At 42.3% G+C, this 27,736-nt stretch overlaps 1 protein-coding gene across 2 annotated transcripts in view; it reads right to left on the reverse strand.

Moving 5' to 3' along the window:
- Positions 1-27,479, reverse strand: part of LOC127609139 (endothelin-converting enzyme-like 1) — a 77,822-nt gene extending 50,343 nt beyond the window's left edge. Inside the window, exons 1-7 of one of the 2 annotated variants that reach the window (XM_052078890.1) lie at positions 27,322-27,479; positions 16,661-17,837; positions 13,848-13,916; positions 13,369-13,479; positions 13,162-13,254; positions 9,545-9,669; positions 333-555 (exon numbers count right to left, since the gene is read on the reverse strand). In XM_052078890.1, coding sequence (XP_051934850.1) covers positions 333-555; positions 9,545-9,669; positions 13,162-13,254; positions 13,369-13,479; positions 13,848-13,916; positions 16,661-17,518 — 1,479 coding nt within the window. In that variant the 5' untranslated portion in view covers positions 17,519-17,837; positions 27,322-27,479. Of the gene's footprint in view, positions 1-332; positions 556-9,544; positions 9,670-13,161; positions 13,255-13,368; positions 13,480-13,847; positions 13,917-16,660; positions 17,841-27,321 lie in introns of both variants that reach the window. The other variant, XM_052078889.1, reaches the window with a different exon arrangement.
- Positions 27,480-27,736: the final 257 nt, after the last annotated feature.

Consider the following 27,736-nt stretch of genomic DNA (forward strand, 5'->3'; position numbering starts at 1 on the left):
GCTGATATGTAACAAAAAAATGCATTCAATATAAATTTGTATTAATTTCCTCCCTGACTTAATGTTCCAATTCGGATGTGAACAATTGTATTTTCAGCAATAAACCTTAATAAGACACCTGAGGCCAAGGTCCGCTTTTAAAATTCCTCCTATTGCCTTGGAAGGCTTATGGTTTAACACTGTCCAGTTTCCTCTCAAAGCCAAAAGCGCTCAATCCGAGAAATCACTGGAAAGTAGCTCACATTTTGTGCATTGTTGACGTAACAGGCGACACGCAACGACATGTATGCATTCATTGTTCCATTCAACCGCTCCCCGGGTTGCATTCTTACCTTTGCCTTGCTCTGTGAGGAGAAATGCTGCTGGACAAAGAGTGCTCCCAAGGCCATGCCAAAGTGTTTGTTGGCCTGGGTGAGGCACAGTCTGCCCAGCTCCAGCTGCTGCTCGGTGCCATCAATCTCCCGAGAAAACTCATGGATGGTGCTTCGGAAGGCGGTTGACAGATGTTCACTTAGCGCTGCCACAATGCGCCACAGCATGTAGTTATGGAGAACCCTAAGGTGGAAGATACAGGAAACACACAAAGGAGGCTGTTTTTGGTAGAAAGCATACAAATAAATGAAAAAGTGTCTCTGTGGCCACAATCGTGAGCGCTGTTGAAATTCCATCCATGCCTCTGGAAGGCGCTTCCTCTTATTTTTTCTGAAAAGCAATACTATATTCCAGAACGTACTGGAACATTAATTCTCTCACATAAGTTAATACAGGGTCAGGCAAAATGATCTGACACATTTGTAGGTTAAATAAAAGGCAAATAAAGCAAAAAAACAAAAAGGTGGTTTTATTTTTGAAAAGTACATATATATTATGCTTTTTTTTCCTCCATATCATTCCATCTTGCTTTGTTTCTTTATTATAATGCCATTGTTCTTTTTCTCACCATGGACTCTGTGCTTTCGCTTGAATGCGAAGTAAGTTTTCAGTTTGAATTCTCCTGAGTTGACTTTGCAAGGCCAATAAACTACGCAAAGTTTTGGCTAACGCCATCCTTGTCTGTCGTCGTGCGTTTGGGGTTACATACAAACCCGAACAGTTTTCATATATTGAAATTTACAATTTAAAACTGTTTTCATATATTGGGTGCACCGCATTATAAGGCGCATAGAATGGAGGCTACAATCGTGGCTGCTGTTGCGTTATGCATCCACTAGATGAAGCTACGCTAAAGGGAATACAATACAATCTAATACAGCTTTATTTACATAGAGCTTTCACAACCGCTGCAGCTGTAACAAAGTGCTTTACAGAACATTTAAAATACTACATCGAAGAAATCAGAATACTGATCCATACATAGTAAATATTCTCTAGTACGGACTCGTGTTTGCGCTGTCCAATTTGTCCTGATAACAGAAATTCCTCATTTCATGGCACATGTCCTTTATGAACCTGCAAGTATGTTGACAAAATGCACGTGTAACAACACAATCATTCATTGATTCATTCATTCATCTCCCGAGCCGCTTGATCCTCACTAGGGTCGCGGGGGGTGCTGAAGCCTATCCCAGCTGTCTTCGGGCAGCAGGCGGGGGACACCCTGCATTGGTTGCCAGCCAATCACAGGGCACACAGAGAGGAACAACCATCCACGCTCACACTCCCACCTAGGGACAATTTAGAGTGTTCAATCAGCCAGCCATGCATGTTTTTGGAATGTGGGAGGGAACCAGAGCACCCGGAGAAAACCCACGCAGGCCTGGGGAGAACATGCAAACTCCACACAGGAAGGCCGGAGCCAGAATCGAACCTGCAGTGTGAGGCCAACGCGCTAACCAGTCAACCACTGTCACCGGACCTAACTGTTAGCTCTCAAAATCTTAATCATGGAAGTAGCAAGAAATGAGGGAACAAGACAATCAATGAATGAAAACAAATGGAAAGTTGTCTGGTTCGGTCTGGTCCAATGCGGTAATAAGAGTCACGAAAAGAGAATGGGGATAATTTATTTATGCATTATAGTTAAATCTTCTCCCTCAGATGGAACGCTGGTCTGTTCTTGTGCCCTACTCTGCTGGGTGCACTCTTTTAATGTGCTGTGGGGGACAGACGCCCCACACCCATTGTGAGGATCCATCTGAGGCTCAAGGGCATGTTGTTTCCGCAACAATTTTATTTTCCTTGTGTATGGCAGATGTGGAATCAGAAGAGGTTGTCAACAGTACCCTGAAGGTCCTGCCAACAAAGCACTGCACTGAATGCAATTGATGGCAAAAGGTAAAGGAGGATTGGATTGGTAGATTATGCGTTGCAAGAGAAATTCAATATACCCAGAATTTAAGATGCAATCTAATTGTGTACATTTACACACGTTGTTGAAATTATGTACTTAGATCTAGTGGACAATGGGCATCATCTAGCAATGTTTTTTTGTTCTCGTGTTAGTAAATTCATTTGATTAATCATTGAAAGCACGCAGGGTTGCACGGTGGTCGACTGGTTAGCGCGTCGACCTCACAGTGCAGAGGTGCAGAGTTTGATTCCGGCTCTGGGCTCCCTCTGTGGAGACTGCATGTTCTCCCCGTGCAAGCATGGGTTTTCTCCGGTTTCCTCCCATCGTCCAAAAACATGCATGACAGGTTCATGAGCCTTCCTGCTTGGAAGGCTCATTGAACACTCTAAATTGTCCCGAGGTGTGAGTGTGAGCGCGGATGGTTGTTCGTCTATGTGTGCCGTGCGATTGGCTGGCAATCTGTTAAAGGTGGACCTTTTTTCTTGTTTTTTTTTTTAGTTTGGGTATACCCAGCCTACTGGCCGAAGTCAGTTGGGATAGGCTCCAGCATGCCCTCGACCCTCCTGAGGATAAGCGGATCAAAAAATGGATGGGAAGTACACAACTGCTGCTCATAACTACACAAGATAAGCAGCCCCCCAAGTGGACCTGCTCTCTATAGTAAGACACACGAGTTAACATGAAAATGTTTGTACAGTTAGAGCTATGGACTTATAGCCCAAGACTGACAGTTTATGTGATGCAAAGTGTGTTTGAAAGGACAGATATGTTTGCATTATGTCTGAATGTGATTCAACACCGGGCTTGGAGGAGAATCATGCAACCATAACACTGGTCTTCATGGGTGTAGCTCACCTTCACTGATATCATGGTTGTGTTCTTTAGACCACGAACTCAGTGAGGCTGAATGGACTCCAAGTGCCACAAGAAATAATTGCTGAATAATTACTTCCACATGATGAATTCTTGGCAAACATTTAATCTATTTTAATGCACAAAGCGGCAAACGTTGGACAGAATCCTCCCACCTAGTTAACTTGGACAGTTTTGACGTCTCTGTTGCCAACTGTAGTCTGCCTTTTCATCCACATTTTACATGAAACATCTTATCACCCCACGTTGCCTTCTTTCCAGTCACCTAAAAGGTGGAGCCCTCCTATCTGATGACATGTACAATGCGTCAGCAAGTACATTTGCAGTAATGGAGTAACAGCAGAATATACAGATCAACCAGTAGGCCTTAATTAGTGAAGGAATGAGGGCTCATTAGCTGAATGGATTTTAATGAGCCTAGTTAGGGAGATGAAAAGACACTGTCCTCCCATTAACAAAGGTAATGACCCTGAAGGGTAATGGGTGGGATTGAGAGCCTCCTATATTCCAAACCTACAATCGCATGGCATTCCAGGCTAAAAGTGCCAATACATTTACATATTGTGATCAGATAAGCAGCGGAAAACCACTCAACTACGCTCTGCAAATGCAAAATCAAAAATGAAAGAATCAAAGTATATGCTTTGGGACAGGCTTACACTCAGAGTACCTTTATGTATCACAACTGCATGTTTTCAGTTCAGGATGAGCCCTAAACGTTTATTTGCGAGTGCCAGCGCTAAAGCACCATGAAATCCGGTATTTGGTGAACCGTAAACTACATTCTAACTAGACTGTGTGTGTATTTTGAAAGCAGGGCAACAGAGAATCTCGAGCTGCAGGGGCCGACACAGATAGAGCAATGTGCACAAATAAATAGTTAACATACAGTAAATTAGACTATATAGTATAGTCTCCCACCCCGCCGTTAAATAGCAAACCATTAAAAATGGCACACATCGGCATGCCAACCTCACTCCCTCACGCCCTTGAGAGTGACGATGAACAGAAGGAGCAGACGGAGCAGGAGTAATGGTGAGGGGAGAAATGTGTGTGAGCAATTCTGGTGTTGTCATTATGTTTTCTCCTCCATTGGAGGTTTGCTCATCTGGCTAATGGGATCGGCTGCAGTCACCGCAGTGGCTGGAGACGGCATAGAGTGGGCTGTGGCGAGGGAAAGGAGGACAAGAAAATTGGTGGGGGAGGACCAGATGGGGTGAGTTTGGGTAGACTTGTGAGAAAAGAAACATTGGGCGAGGAATGTGCCTTGCTCATTAACATTGAAGGTCCTATTCTTGCCTTTTGGTCTCTTTTCCTAACCAACTGGCTTGAGCTTCAGCAATGAGGGAAAATGCTAGATTGCTTTTTAAGAACTTGTGAACTTTTACTGTACTTTCTGAGAAACTTATTGATGAGGCCCACTCTTTTTGATTTCTTTTCCTTTCTTTTTTTTAATTAATATGGTAGGCCATACAAATCACCAGTCGGAGACAGCTTTTCTTTCTCAAAAAGATCTATACTATAAAGTCTATACGCTCTTGTGCGAATAGGTATTCACTTCTTTTATTGGATTCTGCATTTTCATTCTCTACAATCCGCAACAATTTTCACAAAATTAGACCCACGCAGATCTTGCCACTTGATAAGGATTCAGGAAGGGGATGAGTGCAAGACTGCTTTGAAGTCACCCTTGGGGCATTTCGAAAACTTGGTCCTGTCGTTTGGTCTGACCAACGCACCTGCAGTATTCCAGAGTTTTATTAATGATACAATACAATACAATACAATACAATACAATACAATACAATACAATACAATACAATACAATACATGCTGATTTATATAGCGCTTTCACAACAGCGGCAGCTGTAACTAAGCGCTTTACAAAACAGTTAACATAAAGTAAAATAATAAACACAACACATAACATAAAACACGGACAGTCATGCAGTTCTAACCACTTTTCCATCACACGCTTTGTTGTTTGAAGCAGTTTAAGATGAAAGAGGAGAGAATCAAAGTGTCCTTTAACCAGTGGATCAGAGACGTCGTGCTCAAAATGAGCACACGTCGGCTACAAGCTAAGTCAACAAGAAGCTGTAGCATCCATTGACGAAAAAAGACATAGGTTCACTTCTCCTGTCCCATGGAAATCCATTTCAATTCCAAGCGGCGACTCACGGTTCCAAATACGCATCGGCACTCTTCGCCAACGCTCCTCTCTACTCATCCTCAACTTCAGCGGCCATCCATCCAGCCGCACCAACGCCAACTGTCCAACAGCGCTGACATAGCCACTGAACAAATCGGGGTTGTGAAAAATGCTGCCCATTACTGGCGCAAAAAACACAAGCGCCCCAGGTCTGTCCAACACCGACAGTCAATGGCGCCGACATTCCTCCCAATCAAAATCTGTGCTGGTACAGGCGTGCTGCCGAGAAGGCGCAACCACCAAGCACAGATACTGCTCCGTTGACGAATGTCGTGGCCAAAAAGCGCTGAAAAGAGTCCACATCAGGTCCACACAATGAAACAACAAACAACATGTGACAAAACAAAAGACAAAAACAGCAAAAAAGAACAAAAAAGCAAGGCTCTTGAAGAGCACTTGCCGAAGGCTGCCTACTAGGGCGCCATCTTGGGGAAAAAAAAAGTACTTTATGATGTACTTTGTGATTTGCTTAATGTCGTTTTTTTATGCACCTCTATTTTAATTTTCGCCCGGGATCTCAAGGAACGCCAACACGTACACATAATTTTATGTCTTTTCGAAAATAAACTATATGTTCAGCTGGGGTGATGGACAATCTGCCCCCATGATGCAGCCCAAGCTTTTGACCGTAAAGTCAAGTGAAAAATGTGGGCGTGGGCTGGATTAATCTGATTAATTATCATGATTACACGAATTGAAATGGTCTTTTTTTTATCCTGGACTTAAATTATCCTAGGAAGAGGATAGTTCGAGCGTGTTTTTTTTTCCCTCTCCCTACCCAGCGTTTTTCCTTTCTGCATTCTAATTGTAATTTCCCCATTGCGGGACAAATAAAGGATATCTTAATGTGAGATCAATCCAAAAACCGTGTTTCGACTATCAGGGCAGATCAAAAAGAGAACATTTGCCTTTTGTTTTCTCTTTGTTTTGTTACTTTTACTTTTATTCAATTATCATTTAGTCAAGATGGCGCCCGAGTAGGCAGCCGTCGGCAAGTGCTCTCATGGGCCTTGCTTGTTTTGTTGTTTTTGTGTTTGTTTTGTCACTTTGTGTTTGTTGTTACGTCGTGTGGCTCGGATGTGGATTTTTTTTCAGCATTTTTGGCCACGACATTCATCAAGGAGGAGACTCTGTGCTTGGTGGTTGCACCTTCTCGGCAGCATGGGTACATCAGCAATGTTTTTGACTGGGAGGGATGTCTGCGCCATTTGACTGTCGTTGGTGGACAGTCCCGGGGCGCTCGTGTCTTGCGCCTGTAATGGGCAGCATTTTTCACAGCCCCGCTTTGTTCAGCGGAGAGATTGGTACTGTTGAACGGTCTGCGGCTGGATGGATATAAGGCATGAGGAGCCAACGATGAGAAGAAAGGAGCGTTAGCGCGGAGCGCCGATGCGGATTTGGAACTGGGAGTCGCGACTTGGAGTTTGAAGCGGATTACGCGGGACAGGAAAAGTGAACTAATCTCTTTTCGTCAATGGACGCTACAGCTTTGTGTTTGCTTTCAAAACTTAGCTTGTAGCAGGCATGTGCACATTTTCAGCATGATGTCTCTGACCCACTGGTGAAAGGACACTTTGATCCTCTCCTCTTTCACCTATAACTGCTTCAGACAACAAAGTGTATGCAGAAAAGTGGTGAAGATTGCACGACCGTCTGTGTCCTATGTGTTGTGTTGTGTTATTTTTGTTATTTTGACTGGCGCCGCGGGAGTGGCTGCCTTTCCAGCAGCTCCTATATTTTGTTGTTCTACTTCTTCCTTTCATAACTGCTGCTGTGAATTGGGAATTTCTCCATTGCGAGACTAATAAAGGTTTTCTTATCTTATCTTATTCTTTAAGTAGTTTTACATTTTAATTAAAAAGCTGCAGTTGACACTTCAACTTCTACTGAAGTATTTTTAAATCCCAATATCTATATTTCTACTTGAATAACTAAGATAAATACTTTTGACGATTCTGCAGTCACAGTGTACAAAATCATATGCATGACCAAAAGACAAGCATGACACATCTTTGGAGTTCATTTCAAAGATCTGTAAACTGAATAATCTCAATAATCTCCCTGATCCAACGCTGGTGCTTGTTGTTTTCAGTGTGAATGATTCTGGCCCTTTTTTAGTCTGTAATGTGGTTTTTCCTCCTGAGTCACGCCTTCATTGAACGTCAGCTGATAAAGATAAGTCGCACACCAACATGTGACACTCTGAAGAAGGTGAAAGACTTCCGCACAAAAATGCCAGGTAAATAACAACTTTAAAAAAAGAAAAGAAACTTGTCTGAGATAAAAGAACAGAATTTATTTTCTGTCTACTGTTGACAAAGCAGAAAACAGAATGCTACAGGGTAAAAACACAAACCAAACAGGCCGATGTCAACACGATAGTTCAGCCTGAGAGGGCAATTAGGGAGAGTTTGGGGGGGTCTTAATTCTGCTAAAACGAAACATCCATGATTGCAGTGATGCTATGCTGGACATTAGGCTAGTGGACCAGGATGTTATGGTTCTGGCAGTTCATCCAGAACATGTTTGGAATTACTTTTTCCAATAATTGGTACATAAAACAGGCAAACTCATTTGCTGCCAAATCAAATGACCAGTTTCATTTCCCACCTTTCTCTGCAAAGGCCAAACATGTTTAGCGCATTTGGTAAAGGATGACTTCTGCTGGCTGATGAGAACAGCTTGACAGATTTGTCAGAGATGCTACGATACATTAGGGGGCTCCATGACCAAGCTTTGTAGATGAGTAGCTTTAACAGCTAACCCATTTCATTTTTCTGCTTGTGCAAGTGAATTGACATTGTGGCACTAATCCCTCCAACCTTTGATGGACAAATCTTCCCAAATCATATCCTTCATCCAGTAAAAAAAAGAAAAAAAGGGATTGGAAAAAAATCACATTGACTGCGGTCAGTCAATGAGTATCCTGCACTTGTGGAGTCGTGGAACATGTTGCTACATTTCAGGCGCACGGTGCAGGTTCAATTTCCACCAATGGCCTAAAAAATACCCAAAAAGACGAAAAAAAAAAGGTATCTGCCGTAAAAAACTGCCGTACAAATGCAAGCAAGTGCCTCACTGTAGTAGCCAATGATGGGAAAACCACGAATGCAAGACCTGAGATCATAAGTTACATGGTGTAGGTATGTCAGAAATACATTAAAATATAAATAGAACATATTGTTGAAATTTGTGACGCAAATAATATCAGCTGTTACTTTGTTGCTTTTATGTTAGCACCAAGGTCATTTTAAGCATAACTAAGTCTCAATACAAGTTATATCAATACTAGGATAAGCACTTTGGAAAATAGATGGATAGCGCAAGCATTTCTTCTCACTTGACCTCTTGCAAAAGAGACTCATGTAGGAATCTTGTTCGTACACTATGCCCATGTTTGGACATCCTGAATGGATGGGGTCGAAATGACGGAGTGAGTGTCGAAATGTAGGAACATAATAATGTGTCGCCTATGTCACAAAATGGATCCGTCTTCATGTTATAGGGTTCCATGGGAGATATACTTCTTGAGGTACTATGTGTTTTTCCCCGGAAGCCTTAATGGAGCTGGAGTTTACTGTCCATGGCTGACATATGTATCTATGTATGTGGGTGTATGACACAAATGACACCAACCGATTTTTTCACATTGATGGCAAGGAAGTAATACACCCACCAGTCAGTCAGTCATGCGTGCAGCTTGAGTGTTGTTGTGTAGAGCACCGTGACTATTGGCGAGCCGTCAGTGGCTCCAACACACATCTTGACGTGGTGTAGCCCCGCAGCTTGTCAAGAGCAAGAAGAGGAAAGAACAATGTGTGTGCATGCCTGCGTGTGCAAGTGTGAGAACAGTGTGGGTGGATCAATAATAATCAGCTGATGTGGAACTGGAAGGTAATTCAACAGGAACTGGTGTGCAGTAGCATCCTCAAATGTGCATGCACAAAAGGCTGAAAAACGAGTTAGATGACAGCTCCAAAGAAAAAACCAAGCAATTGCTCGATACAACCACATTGCACCGAGCAGTCTTAAAAAAAACACTCATAAAAGGACCAACCCAAAAATGCATATATCAAATACGATCGATTTTGGAAATCATTAGGGGGATTGCCCCTAAATGCAACCCCTCACGACCTCCCCACTCTCTTTCCTACTCACTTATTTTTTACCTTTTCGATGTGGTCTTGATGATGTCGGACACTTTTTGTATGTAATCTGTGGCAAGCACAACGATCTCCTTGTCTTCAGAGAAGCTATCGTGGAAGATTTTATCCAGCAGGCGTTTCCAGTGAAGCTGTGGTCAGAAAATGAGTGTAAAATGTTATTTCTTTCATAATGCATGATGCTGGAACTATTTGATTGACTTTGATGAATCCAAAATGTGAGTCCCTTTTTTCACTTGGTGCTTCAAGCTTTAAATTAGAATTGAGTCATGTTATTTACCAGAGGTGGGCATTCCGTCAGTAATGACGGAAGGCCAGGTGACTCCCGGTTTGCTGGTGAATGACGAATGACAGGAAACTTTGAAAAACTGACAGATTAAGTGGCGAATGAAGTGGGTTTCAGTTCGTCACTACCGACTGACCTTCTCAGTCCATCATTGACAGACTCCCGTTTTGCTGACGGAAACACGTGCCGTGTTTCTCATGCGTTTGTACATGGGGGTAAACACCCACAGGGGTTGCTTCGAGCAGACTGCATTGACTATACATGGAAACGTGTCGCCAGAAGCGCTCAGCTTTGATCCAGTAGATAGTTAACATTTTTCCCAAGTTTTTAGTTTTTTTTCCAAGATGGCAGTCATCTCCAAAAGCTTCAATGTTGGTGCTTTTTGACTATCGCCGCTTGACGGCCGTGGGGCGGGGTGTGTTTTTTTCTGCCTGAAATGGGCAGCCTTTTTCACAGCCCTGTTTTGTTCAGCGATGATTTCGTTGCTGTGGGACAGTCTGTGTCGGTGTGGCTGGATAGATGGCTGATGGAGGTGAGAATGAGGAGACAGGAGTGTTGGCGCGTAGTGCGCATGTGTTTTAGGAACTGAGAGGAGGCGCTTGGAATTGAAGCGGATCTAAATGGGCCAGGAGAATTGAACAATTCTCTCTATTTGCCAATGGACACATCTGCTCGTTCACTTTCAAACTTGGCTTGTAGCAGACGTGTGTGGCGTCAAGCACGCTGTGATCATGGCGTCTTTGATCCACTGGTGAAAGGTGAAAGGAGACTGAATCTCTCCTCTTTCATCGAGAACTGCTTCAAACAACAAAGTGCATGCAGGAATAGTTGATAGGATTGTATAATTGTCAGTGCTTTGTTTAATGTGTGCTATTGTGTAATTGTTATTTCGTATGATCTGTAAAGCACTTTGTTACAACTGCACAGGTTGTGAAAGTGCTCTATGAGTAAACATGTGTATTGTCTTGGAACTCGGCCAGCCAACTCCCTTTGCGGTTCCTGTACACTAAGTGCCGGTATGAAGCTAAGAGCACTCATCGGCCATTAAACTAAGAGGAAGGGAAGAAGAAGAAAGAGAAGAAGAACAAACCTGAAAGAGACAGAGAGAGCTTGCGTTCGCTCTAACCACATCAAATAAGATTGTGGATGGAATTTGCAGAGACAGGAGTGTGGTTAAAATATCGATGACGGACGGGTGAAATTTCATGACGGTTCTAAAATACTGGTGACGGACTATAATTTAGAGAAGCGAGATTGACGTATCGACGATGATAGTTTTGGTTTGGATTGAAATAATGACGGACTGACAGTCACTGGAAAATGATGGAGCGGCAACATTTACTTATGCGGCCCATTTCTTATGTTATTTACAACAGTATATCACGTTACAATTGTGTCTTCCAACAGCCAATTTCCATACTCAAATGTGTTTTTTCTTTCTGCTTATCACCGTGTTGTTTTCACTGTGTTTTTTGTGTGTCTCGGTTTTCTCATCATCAGAAAAAGAGCCAATTCTAGGGAATAAACATCCATGGTGCTCAGTCCACAATCAGAAGATTGAACACACCAGCCCACGCAGTTAATGTGTAAAGAAAGCAACAATTTAATCATGAAATACATTGAACCAAATCATTTCGAAACCATACGAGGAAGGAGTGAAGTATGTTTGCAAATGTATTCAAACTTTTTCAACTCTCCAAATCTCAGTTCTTTTTTTTTTAACCAACTACGAAATCATGTTTTAAACCAACCCAGTAAGTCAGAGGCTCTATTATACTGTCGACTAATACAGTACTTAAGAATGCATAGTCACAGACTTCATTTCAATATGTCTGTTCTAGGCTGAATCATTAACATAATGAAAACCAAGGCATAGATTCATAAGTCAATATTCACAGTCGATATTGCACACTGTTATACAATACTGATTCTGCTGACTCTCTTTATGAGATTTCTTACCATGGCTGCATTTAGAAACCGAACCCATGCTACCTACGCCCGAGTCAGGCCAACGTAGCACTCCAACATCAGAAGCCACTGACGTCATTTAATGTGGGCAAGGTGATGGTTAGAACTCTTTAGAATTTGAACTAATTAGAATTAGGGAGGACGGCCCGGTAGTCCAGTGGTTAGCACCTCGGCTTCACAGTGCAGAGGTACCGGGTTCGATTCCACCTCCGGCCTCCCTGTGTGGAGTTTGCATGTTCTCCCCTGCGTGGGTTTTCTCCGGGTGCTCCGGTTTCCTCCCACATTCCAAAAACATGCGTGGCAGGCTGATTGAACACTCTAAATTGTCCCTAGGTGTGATTGTGAGTGTGAATGTTTGTTCGTTTCTGTGTGCCCTGCGATTGGCTGGCAACCGATTCAGGGTGTCCCCCGCCTACTGCCCGAAGACAGCTGGGATAGGCTCCAGCACCCCCCGCGACCCTAGTGAGGATCAAGCGGCTCGGAAGATGAATGAATGAATGAATAGATTAAGGGATCCTGGACTGTAGAATATATAATTTCAACAACATGGATGAATTTTAAAAAATCTTACTTCAAGAAGTCTGCAAAATGTGACAGTTTCCCATTACAAATAGTAGATAAATTAAAAACATGTATTTTTATTTGACAAGATCTAATTAAATTAACGAGACTGTGTTCGCTTGTTTGACAAATGATGCCTCGGGGTGCAAAGAGTTTAAAGCAAAGACCAAACAAAAAAAGATCAAGAGCGGTTCAGAGCAGCTGCCTTCCACAAATTCATTTTGAGGAATCAATGAGTAAAGCCTCTTAATTACGCATCATGTAAACAAAATTTGCATCCTAAATTAATCAGCATCCTCCAGATCCAATTGTCAGACTAATTCTTATGCTTCTGTATCTGTTCACATTTCAATCTGCATCTTTGGCCCCATTTTCAGGGTTGCAAATTCACTCTCAGAGTATGTTATTTTTCATACACACTATACATTTAATCTCTTTTTCTTTGGCTAAGAATTTGAAATCAAGCATTTTATCTTTCGTTTCCCCCACACGTGTCTGTCCCTTCTAACCACAGAACATCTTGAGGATCTTCTGTCAGCATTCGCACTGCTTCAGGGTAGTGCCTCCTCCTTCTTCTCCTCGCTCGAAATCCAATTTACCTTTCCTCCTCCTCCTCTTGCCATCATGTCTAACACCCTCCAATGTCCGTTTATATTCTTTCCTCCTTCTTGCATTCAAGTCTCAATTTTAAGTCCTGCAGGGCGGACACTTTTGTGATTCACTTGGGCTGTGTGTGTGTGTGTGTGCGTGTGTGTGTGTGTGTGTACGCGCGCATGTGCGCCCATGTGCGTGTGTATACAGTACTCACACCAGGAGCAGTGCGCTGCAGCTGCCTGAGTGTAATGCGGTTATACATCGTGCTGACGTCCTTTCTTTGGTCATCATATTCTGACATGGTGATCTGAAAAGAGATTTTACTGAACACTGCATACACACAAGCGTATGCTTCCACATAAACTGCTGCGTGTGCGTGCACACACACACACAGACACACACACACATAGAATCAGCTCACATTGGCTAGACGAGTCTCCAGCTGTATAATCTCCTTGGACTTTTGTGTAGCGTTGTGAGCTCCCAGCATGCTTAGTAAGCGCTCCATCAGGGCCTTGTATGCCGCCAAGATCTGAAAGGCACAATGACTTCAGCACTGATCGAGGGGAGGAGTATCATCAATAACAGCTGGTGACGGCTTGACATGTGGCGAGGTGGAAAGGATGACAAAAGCACAGTGGGACGCAGGAAAAAAAAGCAGGTGGTTTAATGCAGATGAGTGAGACAAGTGAATTGAACAGATGGGAAAAGTGAGGGAAAAAAGGAAGAAAAGACAAACGGGTGAAAGGTGAAGAAAGGCATCATTTTGCAAAGGGGCTCAAAAATAGGATGCAGTCCAATGGGAACGAAGAGTAGAAGGGGAAGGGAAAGTGCCGTCGGCAAACGGTGGAGCAAAATGAATGACAGAGGCTCCCAATCAACAAAAGCAGAACTTTCTACCTTGACACTGTCCTCATCTTGACCCAAGTAAAGGCTTCTCTCAGGCAGCGTGAGCCCCTCCTGATCAATCTACACAGTCGGCAGACACATAATACAATGTCACAGTCACAAAAGTGCCGATATTTACAAGCTAATATACCATCTACCAATCGATTCGATTATTATCCCATTGAGTGGATTGGCTGGGTCTCAGGATTTTATATATACCTGTTTGTATGTATTTGTGTGTGTGTGTGTGTACATATATGTATACACACACACACACACACACACAAGTGTCATTAGATTTCAAATTTAACAATGTCACGAAATGATTAAAATCTTTCAATATGTTCTAATAATTATCTTTGTCTGAAGTTTGGGTTTGAAACTTGCAGCAGCCACGAATTTCAATTAATTGTCTTTGCCCGCCCTTTTTCCATCTCTTCTTTAACCAGGAGAAAAGTATTTGTCACAGTCACACTATTTGATCCTGGATATGTGCCGCGTGTTAAACGGAGGAACAGTTCTGCTTGATAAGTTCGAACTCCCTTGTTTAAACCAGTGGTTCTTAATCTGGGTTCGATCGAACCCTAGGGGGTCGGTGAACCAGTCTCAGGGGTTCGACGGAGCCTCTGCCATGGAGAATAAAACACACTTGACTCAACGTGTCAATTAGTTATGATATCACTGCAGCCAGTGATATCAGCCAGTTCATTTTATGCACAATTTTAAAAAATGTATATTTCTACTCATGTACTAATTCTGTTTAAAAAAAAAAATTCTGTTTTTAATAAATGCGGTTTTCTTGCCTTGACTTTGTAAAAAAATCAATTTTCTTTTTCAGTAATGAAGGGTTCGGTGAGTGTGCATATGAACTGGTTGGGTTCGGTCCCTCTAACAAGGTTAAGAACCACTATAAACATATGCCGGGCAAATTATTGTAGCAAATTCATTGACAAAGGCGTATTTCAACTCACAGGTATGTAAAAAGAATCCCAACGTGTAACCGCAGTCAAAAATGTGTAATGCGAATTCACAAATGTGCGACTGAGGTCACAAATAACAACTATAATTGAAAAGTACGTGACTGCAGTCACATATATGGGACAGCCATCCATCCATCCATTTTCTAATCAGCTTATTATAACAATTAGCTGGCAACCAGTGTTCTCCGCCGACTGCCCGAAGACAGCTGGAATAGGCTCCAGCAACACTCGCGACCCTTGCGGATCAGAAAATGGATGGATGGATGGATGAGTGGATAGATTCTCCAAGATTTGATGAATTAAAAAAAAAACATTTTTTTTCTTTTTTTACAAAGTCCATTTTCATTTCCTAATGTCGTTCTCCACAATGGCCTTTTTCATTATGTCGTTTCTTCCGTACAATGACTTGGTCTGTCAATCAAATCACATGAGGCGCAGCCAGTTAAGTGATTGGATGATCCTTTACATAGAAATGAGCACTTGCAGTATCGATTCAAGCATAGAGACTTGCCTTATCACTAATGCTGAGAAGCTTGAGGGCCAAGCTGCAGGAGAGAAATCGGCTTCAGAGTGACTCAACGAGGCTGCAAAGCGTTTGGATAGTAACGTAAGGCCTTTACTTTGGGCTGAGAGAGGGCTGCAGCAGCAGGGTAGTTTTGGTGTCTATTATTGCACATAACAGTCCAGCATTGATGCTACCAAATAGTAACACTGGTGACCACACTCAGAGGTCCAATCCCACTAACTTTGATTGACAGACCTAGTTATTGTGCTGAAAAGGTAAAAAAGGCCACTATGGAAAAGGACATAAATAAAAATTGACTTCATAAAAACATGTTAATTCATTTTTTTTTAATCTTTGGAAAGCAAGAAATTTACAACATTGTTATAGTAAACATTATCCATCTATCCATTTTCAGATCCGCTTATCCTCACAAGGGTCGCGGGGCATGCTGGAGCCTATCTCAGCTGTCTTTGGGCAAAAGGCGGGGGACTACCTGAACCGGTTGCCAGGCAATCGCAGGGCACACATACCGTAGACAAACAACCATTCGTTCTCACACTCACACCTAGGGAAAATTTCAAGTACAGTATTCCATTAACCTGCTATGAAAGCTTTTAGAATGTGGGAGGAAACTGGTACCTGGAAAAAACCAGAAGAGGCATGGGGAGAACATCCAAACTCCACACGAATTCTGCACTGACACGCTAACCGGTTGACCATCAGGCCTCCCCAGAATAAACATTATGAAATATTTACTTTTTAAAAAAGGTTAATACCACATTTACTACTACTGTTATTTTACAATTCAATGGCTATATTATACATTTGTTTTTTATCAAAATGTTTTTTTCAAAATGTTGATTTTATTGATTTAATTTACATTACAGATCTATTTGCGCATTTAACCATGTGCTTAGGCATGCAAACCAATGTACACATTTGTAGGTTTTTGTCACACTAATAAGACTCCAGTTACGTATTTGTAGATTTTCGTCACTCGTTTGCGACTTCGGTGACGCATCTGTCAATTCTCGTCATCTGTGACTTGAGTCACCCATTTTTCAAATAATGTTACACATTTGTTAGTGTGGTTACAGATACGGATTCTTTTTACATATTTGTGGAGTGAAAGACGCATCTGGAAATGGTTTTGCTACAATAACGGCCGCATAAAAATATCCTAATTAACGGTCAGTTCTGTGTGAATGAACTGTGCTGTCAGAGAGGATTAACCTTCTTGCATAATCTCACACACACACACACACACACACACATACACACACACACACACACACACACACACACACACACACAACTTAGAAATGGACACCGTGTCTCACCCTGATTGCATTCTGAGAAGAGTTTTTGTCATCCACGTTGACGGTGAGTGAGAAGAACACAGCAGTGCTGTACACGCCCTGCGTCCTATAAAGCATTTCATTGAAATCTGGTCTTTGTGGGGCACCCTCTTTCTCCCAGCCAGCAGCACCAGGAGGAGCCCCAGCCTGATCCCACCCTCCGCAGCTGTCGATCACCTCCATCATGGGGTCGGAGCCCAGCTTGTCGATCTCCTGGATGTTGACACATGATCTGTAGAACTCCTTGACTTTGCGCTCTGCGGAGTCAGGCTCATGCCTCTGAATGGGGTCCAGAAGGAGGCGCTGCAGTTTTTCTTCATTGTGCTCTCCTATGGCCGTAATGATTCCATAGCTGAGCTTGTCCTCTGGGATTGCGTGACGCCTCAACCAACCTCCACACGCGAAGGAGTAAAAGTCCTGGCAGGGCTGGATCGTGGGGTCAATATTAGCTTGCACAAAACGCGCTGCCCGCAACAGGACGCGTCTCCGCTGGCAGTCCTGCCTGCACTGCGGGTCTTGCTGGGCCTCCAGCGAAATGTATTTTAGAGCGAGCATGCTTCCCAAAATGACACACATGCCCGCGGCGAAGACCAAAGCCGAAAGGAGGCAAATCTCCCTCCGGCTCCATCGGGGGAGTCCGCCACCGCTGCTAGCGCTGCCTGCATCTCTGTTGCGACCATTTGACCAGGTGCCACCCCGCCCACGCGTCATGTGACGGTCCAGACTGCCACCCAAGTGAAGGGTCATACCATTACTGAGGATGTCACTGCTGTATCGGCCGCCATATTTCACTTCCTGGAACTCATCATAGTGCGCGGTGAGTGAGTACGTCTTCTCCATGACAATTGGGCGTTGTGAATTAGATGTCAATAGCAGACGGCTGCGGGGGGGAAGGGATTAAAGGGGATTTATTTTGTGTTCAGATTAAGACCATGACTCCGACTGAGATAAATAGAGAGAGGCCACACAGGGCAAAACATGGATGATACAGACTTCTAAGGCTACGTTGCCTTTATTCCTTTCAATTCGCGAGCCGGCAGAATGAGGACTTCCATTCTGCATGAGGAATCTCCCGGGTCTTGCTCTCTATCTCTCTCATCCTCTTTCTCCTGGCTCCCTTTCCATTTGTTCTCCTCCTCCCCAACCAGTTCCAGGTCACCTGCTGATGAAAATAAGAATGATTCAGGAAGGGGCTTTAAGGAGCGAGAGAAATATTGAACAGCCCGGAATTAAAAGTTTTGGCACAGTTTTCACACATATTCTACCTAATTCTATTGTGTGGCAGCGAAACCTGTTGAGTTAATCGTTGTTTCTGACAGAAGTTATGATGACTCACCACTTTGGATGGAAAAAAGAGAGATAAGAGCTCAGAAGTTGGGGGGATGGTTTTGCCACAGTAAATGTGTGCTTCAACATAAAATGCACTCAGGGAGAGGAACCAAAAGCATCAACCTTTGTCATCAGAGAAATCATTGGCTGAATGACGATCATCCATGTGTCCTAACAGAAGGAACAATTTCATCCAGATCCATGTTGTAACCAAGGGAACAGTCATAGTATGCTGTCAGCACAAAAAATTACCGTATTGGCCCGAATATAAAACTGTGTTTTTTGCATTGAAATAAGAAAAAGTGAGGGTCGTCTTATATTCAGGGTCTAGACATTATGCCCATTTACGACGCTAGAAGGCGCCAGATATCATTGAAGCGAGAGCTGAACTCGACTCCCCATGCCAAAGTGAACCCCTGTCACGAAGAATAAATAATAAAAATAGCAATAGCACGAAGAAGAAAAATAAAAAATAGTGGTAAGAAAGAAAAGAGAAGAAAATATTAGAAAAGATAACAGAAAATGGAGAAACGTAGCGATAATCTGGAGAAAAGTGGGTGGAAGATCAGCCAGGTTAACCGGCAGCCGAGGAGAAGTTATGATGTAATTTACATTTCAAAAAACGGAAGCCATTCATTTACGAATGTGATTGCCCTTTATTTTACATATTTGAATGCTCAGATATTAAGATTCGAATGAGGCAAAATAACATGCTTTTTCTCTCAAATATATTGTTATAATCATTTGTTTCAGATGTACTGTAATTATTTTCTGTATAGAAATTAATGGGGTGTTCAAAAAGTCTTTTTTCAAACTTGAGTCTTGAAAAAGAGGGGGTCTTATAATCAGGGCTGTCTTATTTTCGGGCCAATACGGTAAATCTCGGTGATATGAAATGTTAAATCGGGTCTCCACATCTATGGTTGCAGTCGTAAAATCATCTTTATGAAGTCCATTTAAAAATAAATAAGTACAGTAAATAAATAAATAAACAAACAAACAAAAAAAGAATGCTCAGTAATGTATTTGTGAAAGCCCACAGACCCACAAGGGAAAGGTACATCTAAATAGTCCAGGGCTGTCTGTTCCAACTAATCCACTGCCCATACTGCCTGTAGGCGATATCACATCCCACAATGACAGCACCTGCCAGATAAGTCATGCTTGAACCAGTGTGAGTGTCTACATCTGGATGGACGGGGTTATTGGTCAGCCAGAGTCAACCTGCTCAGCTATGAAGACCACCACTTACACCTGATCTTGCTGCGGTTGCCGAGTCTGTAGACTCAACACTGGTCTTTGACCTTTTAGGCTCCAAGGAGTCGTCGGTGGAGGCCGAAATGCTTTCCTTGCCTTGTCGTGCATGCACCTGCAGTACGGACATATATGCACAAACTGTATTTGGCGCTTGCACAAACACCATCCACATTCTTCTCGTACTGCACTGTAATTGTATGTATACCAAAGTTATGTTGAATCCGTCTTGCCTTGAGTGTAGCATCTACATAAAGAACGTTACTGTCATTAGTGCCCTCAAGTTTCTGTCGCTTGGTTATAAGGGATTCGGACCCTCCTCATAGTGTTAATCATGGGACAAAGTGCTGTGCGGTTCAAAGCAAATTGGGCATCCAAAAGGGCAGAAAATAGGAGTAGGAATTGTGGAAATTCAACCATGAAGTGTATCAGTGAGATGTCACCGTCCATCCAAATTTTCATCAATCAAACCTCCACTTTGGTACACATGCTCAGTCTGTGAGGAGAAAAATACATATCATGACATCAGTTTCATGTACTTAATGGATGAGCACATATTCCCTCTACCTCTACTTATTATAATGCACAGGTTATTGGATTACATGATTACATGATTCAGATATATGCCTCCTCTCTTTGCAACTACTCTCCTCTGCTTTTGAAATGCATGTGCACTCCCTTGTGCCACAGCTCCTCAATCACTACAATAAATTATGGCAAAATACACACACACACACACACACACACACACACACACACACACACACACACACACACACACACACACACACACACACACACACACACACACACACCAGAACCAGGGTATGGATAATGGATTGGATCTTGTGAGTTCCATCAGAGAATGCTTTGTGTGATGAATGGCTATTTACTGAACATGACAGCCTCTGATATCTGAGGGTAACTTATGCTGAAGCATAAGCACACACACACACACACACACACACACACACACACACACACACACACACACACACACATTGCAATTGCATGGACACTGGACACATACGTGGAAAGCATGTATCTCATGAGACATTTCACTTTGGCATCTTTTCCGAGACACCTTTATCCTTTTAAAAAACAAGCTGTACAACCCAACTTGTTTATATTGTACACCTTTGAAAGTATTCTCTTCACATAGTTGAAGAGAATACCTTCAACAGCATTCTACATTATTTTTTTCAAGTGTTTGAATAGAACCAACAACAGAGAGGGGCTAAAATCACAGTAAGGAATAGATTCCTTAACAGTGGTAAGTTAACTTCTTCTCAAAATAAAATTCAATGAAATCTGAATGAGCTCCACTTTTACCCTTTCATGCATCAATAACGATAACCCTTAACCTGATAACATTATAATCTGTCCACTCTAGTGACCACTGTCCCTGAAAGGGTTAAAGGGTTGTGGTCGTATGACTGCTGTTAAAAACATTTGTGCAAATTCATGAACAACTGTTTAGCTTGTAGAATTATTTGCACCTGTTACAGTTCTTTTGCTGAAACTCTAACAGTGATTCTTGTGGCAAAATTTGCAAAACTATTAACTCTTTCATTCCACAAGATGTACTTGTACGTCAACCAAGGACATACTTGTACTTCTCAGTCTTTTTTTTTTGCGTCATAGAGAGGAGGAGCGTCTGATGCAATCTGTGAATCAGAATAAGCAGTTTGCATTGTAAATCATGTTAAAAAGCGATGAGTAGGTGGCAGTGGTGCCTCACATGCTTAAAATGCATGCTTTTACAAAAAGCTGCTTTTCTCCATTTTTTGCCCAGGAATCGCCATTTTCATGAAACTTAGACATTTTGTAATGCCGACTGCTGAAGAATGGAAAAAGATAGAAACAAATTTCTGCTGAAAGAAGAGAGTCCAAGCTTTATTTTGATAGGCTCCATGTCTAAGTAGCATTAGAACCAAATATTCTGTGGGCCTTGCAAGAGGAGTCAAAATCCAGTAAAACGCTGGGATTGAGAGGGTTGGTCCAGTGAAAATGGCTGGGATTGAATGAGTTAATATCTATCACACAGGCTATTGAATAGACGGTCCTGGAAAAATGGACTCACCCCCACTTACCCATTTTTAATATGCTTGTATTTATATTTTAGATTTATTTATATACTTTTTGTCTTCTACTTTCTCCCTTTCATGATTTTGCTGCTGTAAGTTGGGAATTTCTCCATTGTGAGACAAATAGAGGGTTTCTTAGTTTATTTTAAAACCACTCACAGAGTTTGCAAAACTACACGCACAAACGCCGCTTTGAACTGAGTTTGTAAGTTTGTAACGCACCACTCACTGCTTTCAATTTCCAAACCATCGACACGCACCTTGCAAAACTCTACACACTCATGGCAATTATTTACACTATTCTACCACCTGTCTGACCACACAGTCACAGTGTAAATCATTTTGAGATCATTAGTTCACTTTGCAATCAACCTGAGCTCGAGAAATAAGCCATCGGTAAGCTGTCGGTGCGGAGTACAACGGAGGGAGAAGAGTGCGATTCAGAGGGGGCCGAGGAAGAATACACAGAGGTGAAAAGGCAAGAGGGAGAGGAGGAAGAGGAGCACGTGAAGGTGAAGGTGGAAGGTGAGTAAGAAATAGAATTATTGATGACATCAGAGCCACAATACTGAGCCATGTAACACGAGACATGACGAAGACTAGGGTTTTTTTCTCTCACTCTACATCTCAGTGAAATTACTTTTTGTTTGAGTGTGTGTGTGTGTGTGTGTGTTTTACATATTTTGCCTGTTGCTTGAACACTGTAGGCACGTGCTTGAAACAAATCAACATAACTTGAAGTTGTTGTGACCATTCCTTAAACAAAAGTGCTGCTTGGTACATATGTAAGTTGCGGTTCTGGAACATACACTAGCTTTTTATTTTTTTATTTTTGGCAACACACTTGCTCCTGCACACTGCACGCTATTTCATACATAATACACTTAGTTCAAAAATCAAATCTCAGTGTACCACCGGGAAAACACATCTATTCAAAATAGAACACACATTGTTGAATCGAAAATACTTAAATTGAACACCAATCATCCACTATAAAAAGGACTAAGTTAAGCCATTTTGAGAAGTTGGCCAGCATGGATGTAGGGAGCACTCGAGGCAGAGAAAGAGAAAGACAGAGGGACAGAGGAAGACGTGGTCAAAAAAACCATGCAAGGACTCTTCTTTCAAATGACCTAAGAGCAACTTTGGTATATCACATCATAAACCACAACCTGACTATGAGGGAGTCTGGGCAGAGAGCACATCCGAATCCGAGCCATTTCACGATTTCATCCATGACAAGTAAGGACATTGCACATCACGTTACCATATCACATGGACCGCATTGAGGGTTTCTCCAGGTTATGTTCCTTTTTTTCCAGACAAAAGTGGTAGTTTCACAAAAGATACCATGAGAATGTGTTGGTGTTTCATTACTTTGTTTAGTAAATATAGCACAGATCCACGATCCAAAAGCCCACTTGGACAGAGTTGCGCTTTTTGCTTTAACTGAATTGACTCCACTAGAAAAGACTCTACTGTGACGTTTTTGTATTGAGTTAGTTATTGTGAATAAGTGTCTTCTGTGGAAGTAAATAAAAATAAATACATTTTTATAAAAGTGGAAACGAATGACTTCTGCATTTTATGGAAAGAAGACTGATCTGAGAGTGTGTATTGCTATGATGCCAAGTGCCATTTTGTCCTCAGAATGACATTTTGACAAAGGATTGTTAGGTTCTGAGTGCAGACTTTCCATTTGGCATAGGTGTGAAAGGTTTATTTCCCTGTGGTGTGATTTATATGCTAGCACATCGAGTTTTGACACAGTTTTGCAAAATGTGTTCAAGCAGTGGACAAAACTTGTAACATGGATAAACACTGTTTTGTATTTGTTTTCATGTTGACAGTAAACACCGTACTTTAAATTTGATTCCCTGTGTGTTTACAAAACTATGACAAATGTATGACCTCAATGCAATGGACTTCCATGTGCAGAAAGAAAGCAAAAGCAGATGCGTTTTTCCATTCTTCCCATTAATGTTTATTTGAGACATTGTGTGATTGGCTTTTGTTAATTGTCTGATACCAAAACACACTCTTTTCAATGGTTTGAAGAGTGAAGCAATATCTTTTGGCTTTTAGAAAATAACTTTGATGATTTGCCATTTTGGTAAAAGATTTTCTTATTTTTGTGAAGAGTTTTGCAAAAAATAGCTGATAGTCAAGATTAAGCCCTCAGGGAAAAAATGTAATCCCAAACCCCAACCATATGGTCCCAATTAGATGTCCCCCAATTCTCTATTTGAGGACATTAGACGGGAGAAGATGTAAAGAGATGAGATTTGACGCAACGATGGCCTTGTGTTCTGCCATTCGCGAATTAATATACTGTACATACAATATGTTCATCCTCAGTATACGCGTAAAATTGGTCCTTCAAATACTTGTTTTCCTGTCCAAAATGTCAACAGTCAGACAAAGCTAAACAGGTTTTTATCAGGCAATTGTTTCTATATGGCAAGTTGGATGCGCTAGCGGGCTCTTAAACTGTCTCTCAATTCAATTGTAACACCACAAACTTCAGCCTGATAAGCCACTGCCCTGTGACATCATTTCATCATTTGAAACACTTAAAGGTTGCAACATTCCTGACTTTACGAATTGTTTTGAGTGTTTCAGTTTATAATTGTTGTGTGAAACAAGCTTTGAATAGACACCGTATCGAGGTTGTGTGCCCAAGTCATGCCAAGGCCAGGAAAGTGTACTTCAATCCGGCACAGAGCATCTAGTGCAGTGGTCCCCAACCGCCAGTCCGCGGACTGGTATCGGTTCGCAGGTCATTCGGTGCCGGGCCGAAAAGAAAGAATAAATGACTTACATTCCTTCCGTTTTAATCATTTCGGAAACTTAAAGATGTTTCATTTTGAAAAATTACCGGATTTTCTGTTATATCAGCCTACACCAGGGGTCACCAACGTGGTGCCCGCGGGCACCAGGTAGCCCGTGAGGACCACACCAATAGCCAGCCAGTGCTAGGATTGCGATTTGCTAGTATAAATTATTTAAACATGCAAACACGGGCAGTATTGTGAGACATCTTTAAGATGATCAGAGGCTGAAAATTAAAATCATTTAGTATTAAAAATAACACATTCTAATACTGTATTATTAAATGTAATTTGTACAAATTTTATTTCAGACATGTATCAATTTGGTAGCCCTTCACACAATCATGACACATGAAGTAGCTCTCACTCTCACAAAAGGTTGGTGAGCCCTGGTCTACAGTATGCCCCTCTTGATGCAGGTGAATGTCCGCTTCTCGGTCACGTGATGGGTTACCGCATAAAAAACAAAGGTCTTTTTTCGGGAAGGGGAAAAGGCCCAGTCGGAGACACAAGAGGAGCCTACGACTTTCAAGAAAGAGAAGGCAATATTTAATAGACAGTATGAGGAACCCTATTTAAAATACGGCTTTATCTCAACGGAAGATTCAGACGCACCAAGCCGACTTACTCTGCATCATCAGCGGCGATGGTGAGTCGTATTTTTCATGCACTTTTTATTTGTGGCGTATCTTATTTTTAAGGCACGTTTAAAAGTTACCATAGCGACCAGAGAACGTGGCGGCCAGATAGGACGTTCCTTGTGTCATGATTCGTGTTTATTATTATGTTTCGAAAATACAACACTTTTCATGCAGGTCATACCATATTATATTGTTGTATCTATCCGGTCTTAAAGGCCGGTTCCTGAAAATATTGTCTCACATGAAACCGGTCCGTGGGGCAAAAAAGGTTGGGGACCTCTGGTCTAGTGTATTCTGAATTTTGTGCAGGCGCAAGGGTCGCCTTGCTTTTTTGACAATTTTGGTGACCCGTCTGCGCTGCCAGTGGGGAATTCCAGTGTAGTAAAGGGTCTTTTCATATGCGCCCAGCGCAGTTGAAAATTTGGTAGCAGGAATTCTGTCGAACCTCATGCCTTATGGTACCATTCCGCGATTTTCACAAACTTGATCAGGGCACAGCTGGACAGCTTCTCAGCTAATCAAACATGTCACTGTGTTTCATTCATTAGTATTTGTATGAACTGAGGGCATCAAATCCAATTGAATTATTGCGGGAATCACTTCATTGAATGTATTATTTTTATTATCCTCATGGGGGTCATGGGCATGTGGGGGGCGTGCCCTTGCTGTCTTGGAGCAGGAGGCGCGGTACACCCTGAACTGGTTGCTATTCAACCCGGGGCACACATTGACAAACAACAACCGTTCACGCTCACAATCATACCGAGAGACAATTTAGAGTGTTCCATTCAACTGCCATGCATGTTTTTGGAATGTGGGACGAAACCGGGATAGCCGGAAAAAACCCACGCAGGCATGGGGACAAGATGAAAAACTCCACACAGGAAAGGCGGAGCCGGAATCAAACCCTGCACCTCTGCTATGTGAGGTGGACGTGATAACCAATTTCCCACTGTACTGCCCATTCTTATTCTTGTGATTATTATTTTATTTATTTATTCCTCCGAATGTGACATCACATGCTATTTATGTTTGTCAATGAGTCAGTTGCATACTCCCAAAGTACAGATCCAGATGCAAATTGACAAGTCACTTGGCACTTGGAGTTTTTTTTTTTTGAATGATTAACATTTTTATTGAGGGCCCAAAAGAACTGTGGCAATTTTTTGTCCATTCTGCACTCCCCGCAGTGGAGGACAGCAATGGTCATTTCCATAAAACAGGAGGCTGCTCACCAAAACTGGCTTCTTTCGATAGGGCTGCAAAAGGTTTTGTATAGATGTTGAGTGTACCCGTATTTTGACGGAGAATGTTTAATGTCTGTGTAATTTAATCGGTGTGAAGTTGCAGTATTTGTATAATAATAACATACAGCACATTGGCATCGAACCTCAATTAAAACCTCTCTCCACTACCACTACCATCCCCAATGAGTCACACCGTATGTCGGCTTGCTGTTTGGCATTGAATCGTATAATGATTTTCAAAACAGTTTCTGAAAGAGTGGTGGATGCAGCAAAGGACCTTATGTACATGAGCGCGACAAAGTGTCTTTTGAAGCCACAATCATGGTTAAAATATAAATTGCCTTCACAATGAATGCAGAGTTCAGGCTCGACTCTTATCCTTTGTTTTGTTTGTTTGTTTTTAAATTCTCTACAGATGCAATGACAATCACAACATCAAAATTGTTCCAAAACTTACTGCAGGAGTACTGGGACACAACTCGTCTGAGCAGCTGCCATAGGCAAATGAGAGAGCAATGGAATGTATGGCTACGGGTATGAAAATCAGACTTGGATTTGGGATTTTTCGTGCCAGTGGATTCATTTTAGGCACAACAACTTAAGGATGTGATCACATAGTTTTAACAAGTGACACACACATACTGTACATTTCCAATTTGTGGGTATATTGATAACTCACATTTGTTTCCTTTCACTTTTATCTGATGTTCCTTTCTAATTAGACTCTAACCCTAACGCGAGTAAACACACACACACACACACACACACACACGCACACACACACACGCACACACACACACACACACACACACACTCACACGCGCGCGCGCACACACGCACACACACACACACACGATATACTTTCAAAACTTTTGCTTGTTAAGGAGACGCAAATCTATTATAATCGATAAATATTTAGGTGTGCGTAAAACGCAACCACGGTTGTGTGCGATGGCCACTTTGATTGGGCGACAAAAACACCAAGGATGAACAACACCATGAAAGAGAAATACGTGACCAACAGCAACATTCAAGCGTCTACTTATTTACTCAAATGCGCATTAACGTGCCCAAATCAAACAGCTTACTCGAACCATTTGTGCGTAAAGTGACTAACAGTAACTTGTGCTTGTTCTCTCGGTAAGTCCCCAAATTCTAATTGGACTACACTTGTCGAAAGTACCATTGCCAAGACCACCTGTCAGCAGCATGATATCCCAAACTATTACTCACAAGAGTGCGGCCCGAGCTCACCTGTGGAGAGTAAATCAAAACCACTGGTGGCAAGGAAGGGAAATGTGTCTGAGAGGTGATTCAGATCCGCTCCAATGTTCGTCAAATAGGTGATCCGTTTTCTTCCGGAGATTGCCACACGCACCGCGATGTACACCGCGATGTACACCGCTAACTGCCGCTGCTGCAGACCAAAACCTCTCAACTAGTACGAGGGTGAGGGAGGGGGAGAGGGAGGGACAAAGGATGGAGGTGTGTGTGTGTGTATGTGTGTGTGTGTATGTGTGTGTGTGAATGTGTGTGTGAGAGAGAGAGAGAGAGAGAGAGAGAGAGCGAGAGAGAGAGAGAGAGAGAGAGAGAGAGAGAGAGAGAGAGAGAGAGAGAGAGAGAGACGCGCGCACACACACACACACACACACACTCAGACACACAAGAC

Source organism: Hippocampus zosterae, chromosome 10, assembly GCF_025434085.1.
Source record: "Hippocampus zosterae strain Florida chromosome 10, ASM2543408v3, whole genome shotgun sequence".
Taxonomy (NCBI): Eukaryota; Metazoa; Chordata; class Actinopteri; order Syngnathiformes; family Syngnathidae; genus Hippocampus; species Hippocampus zosterae.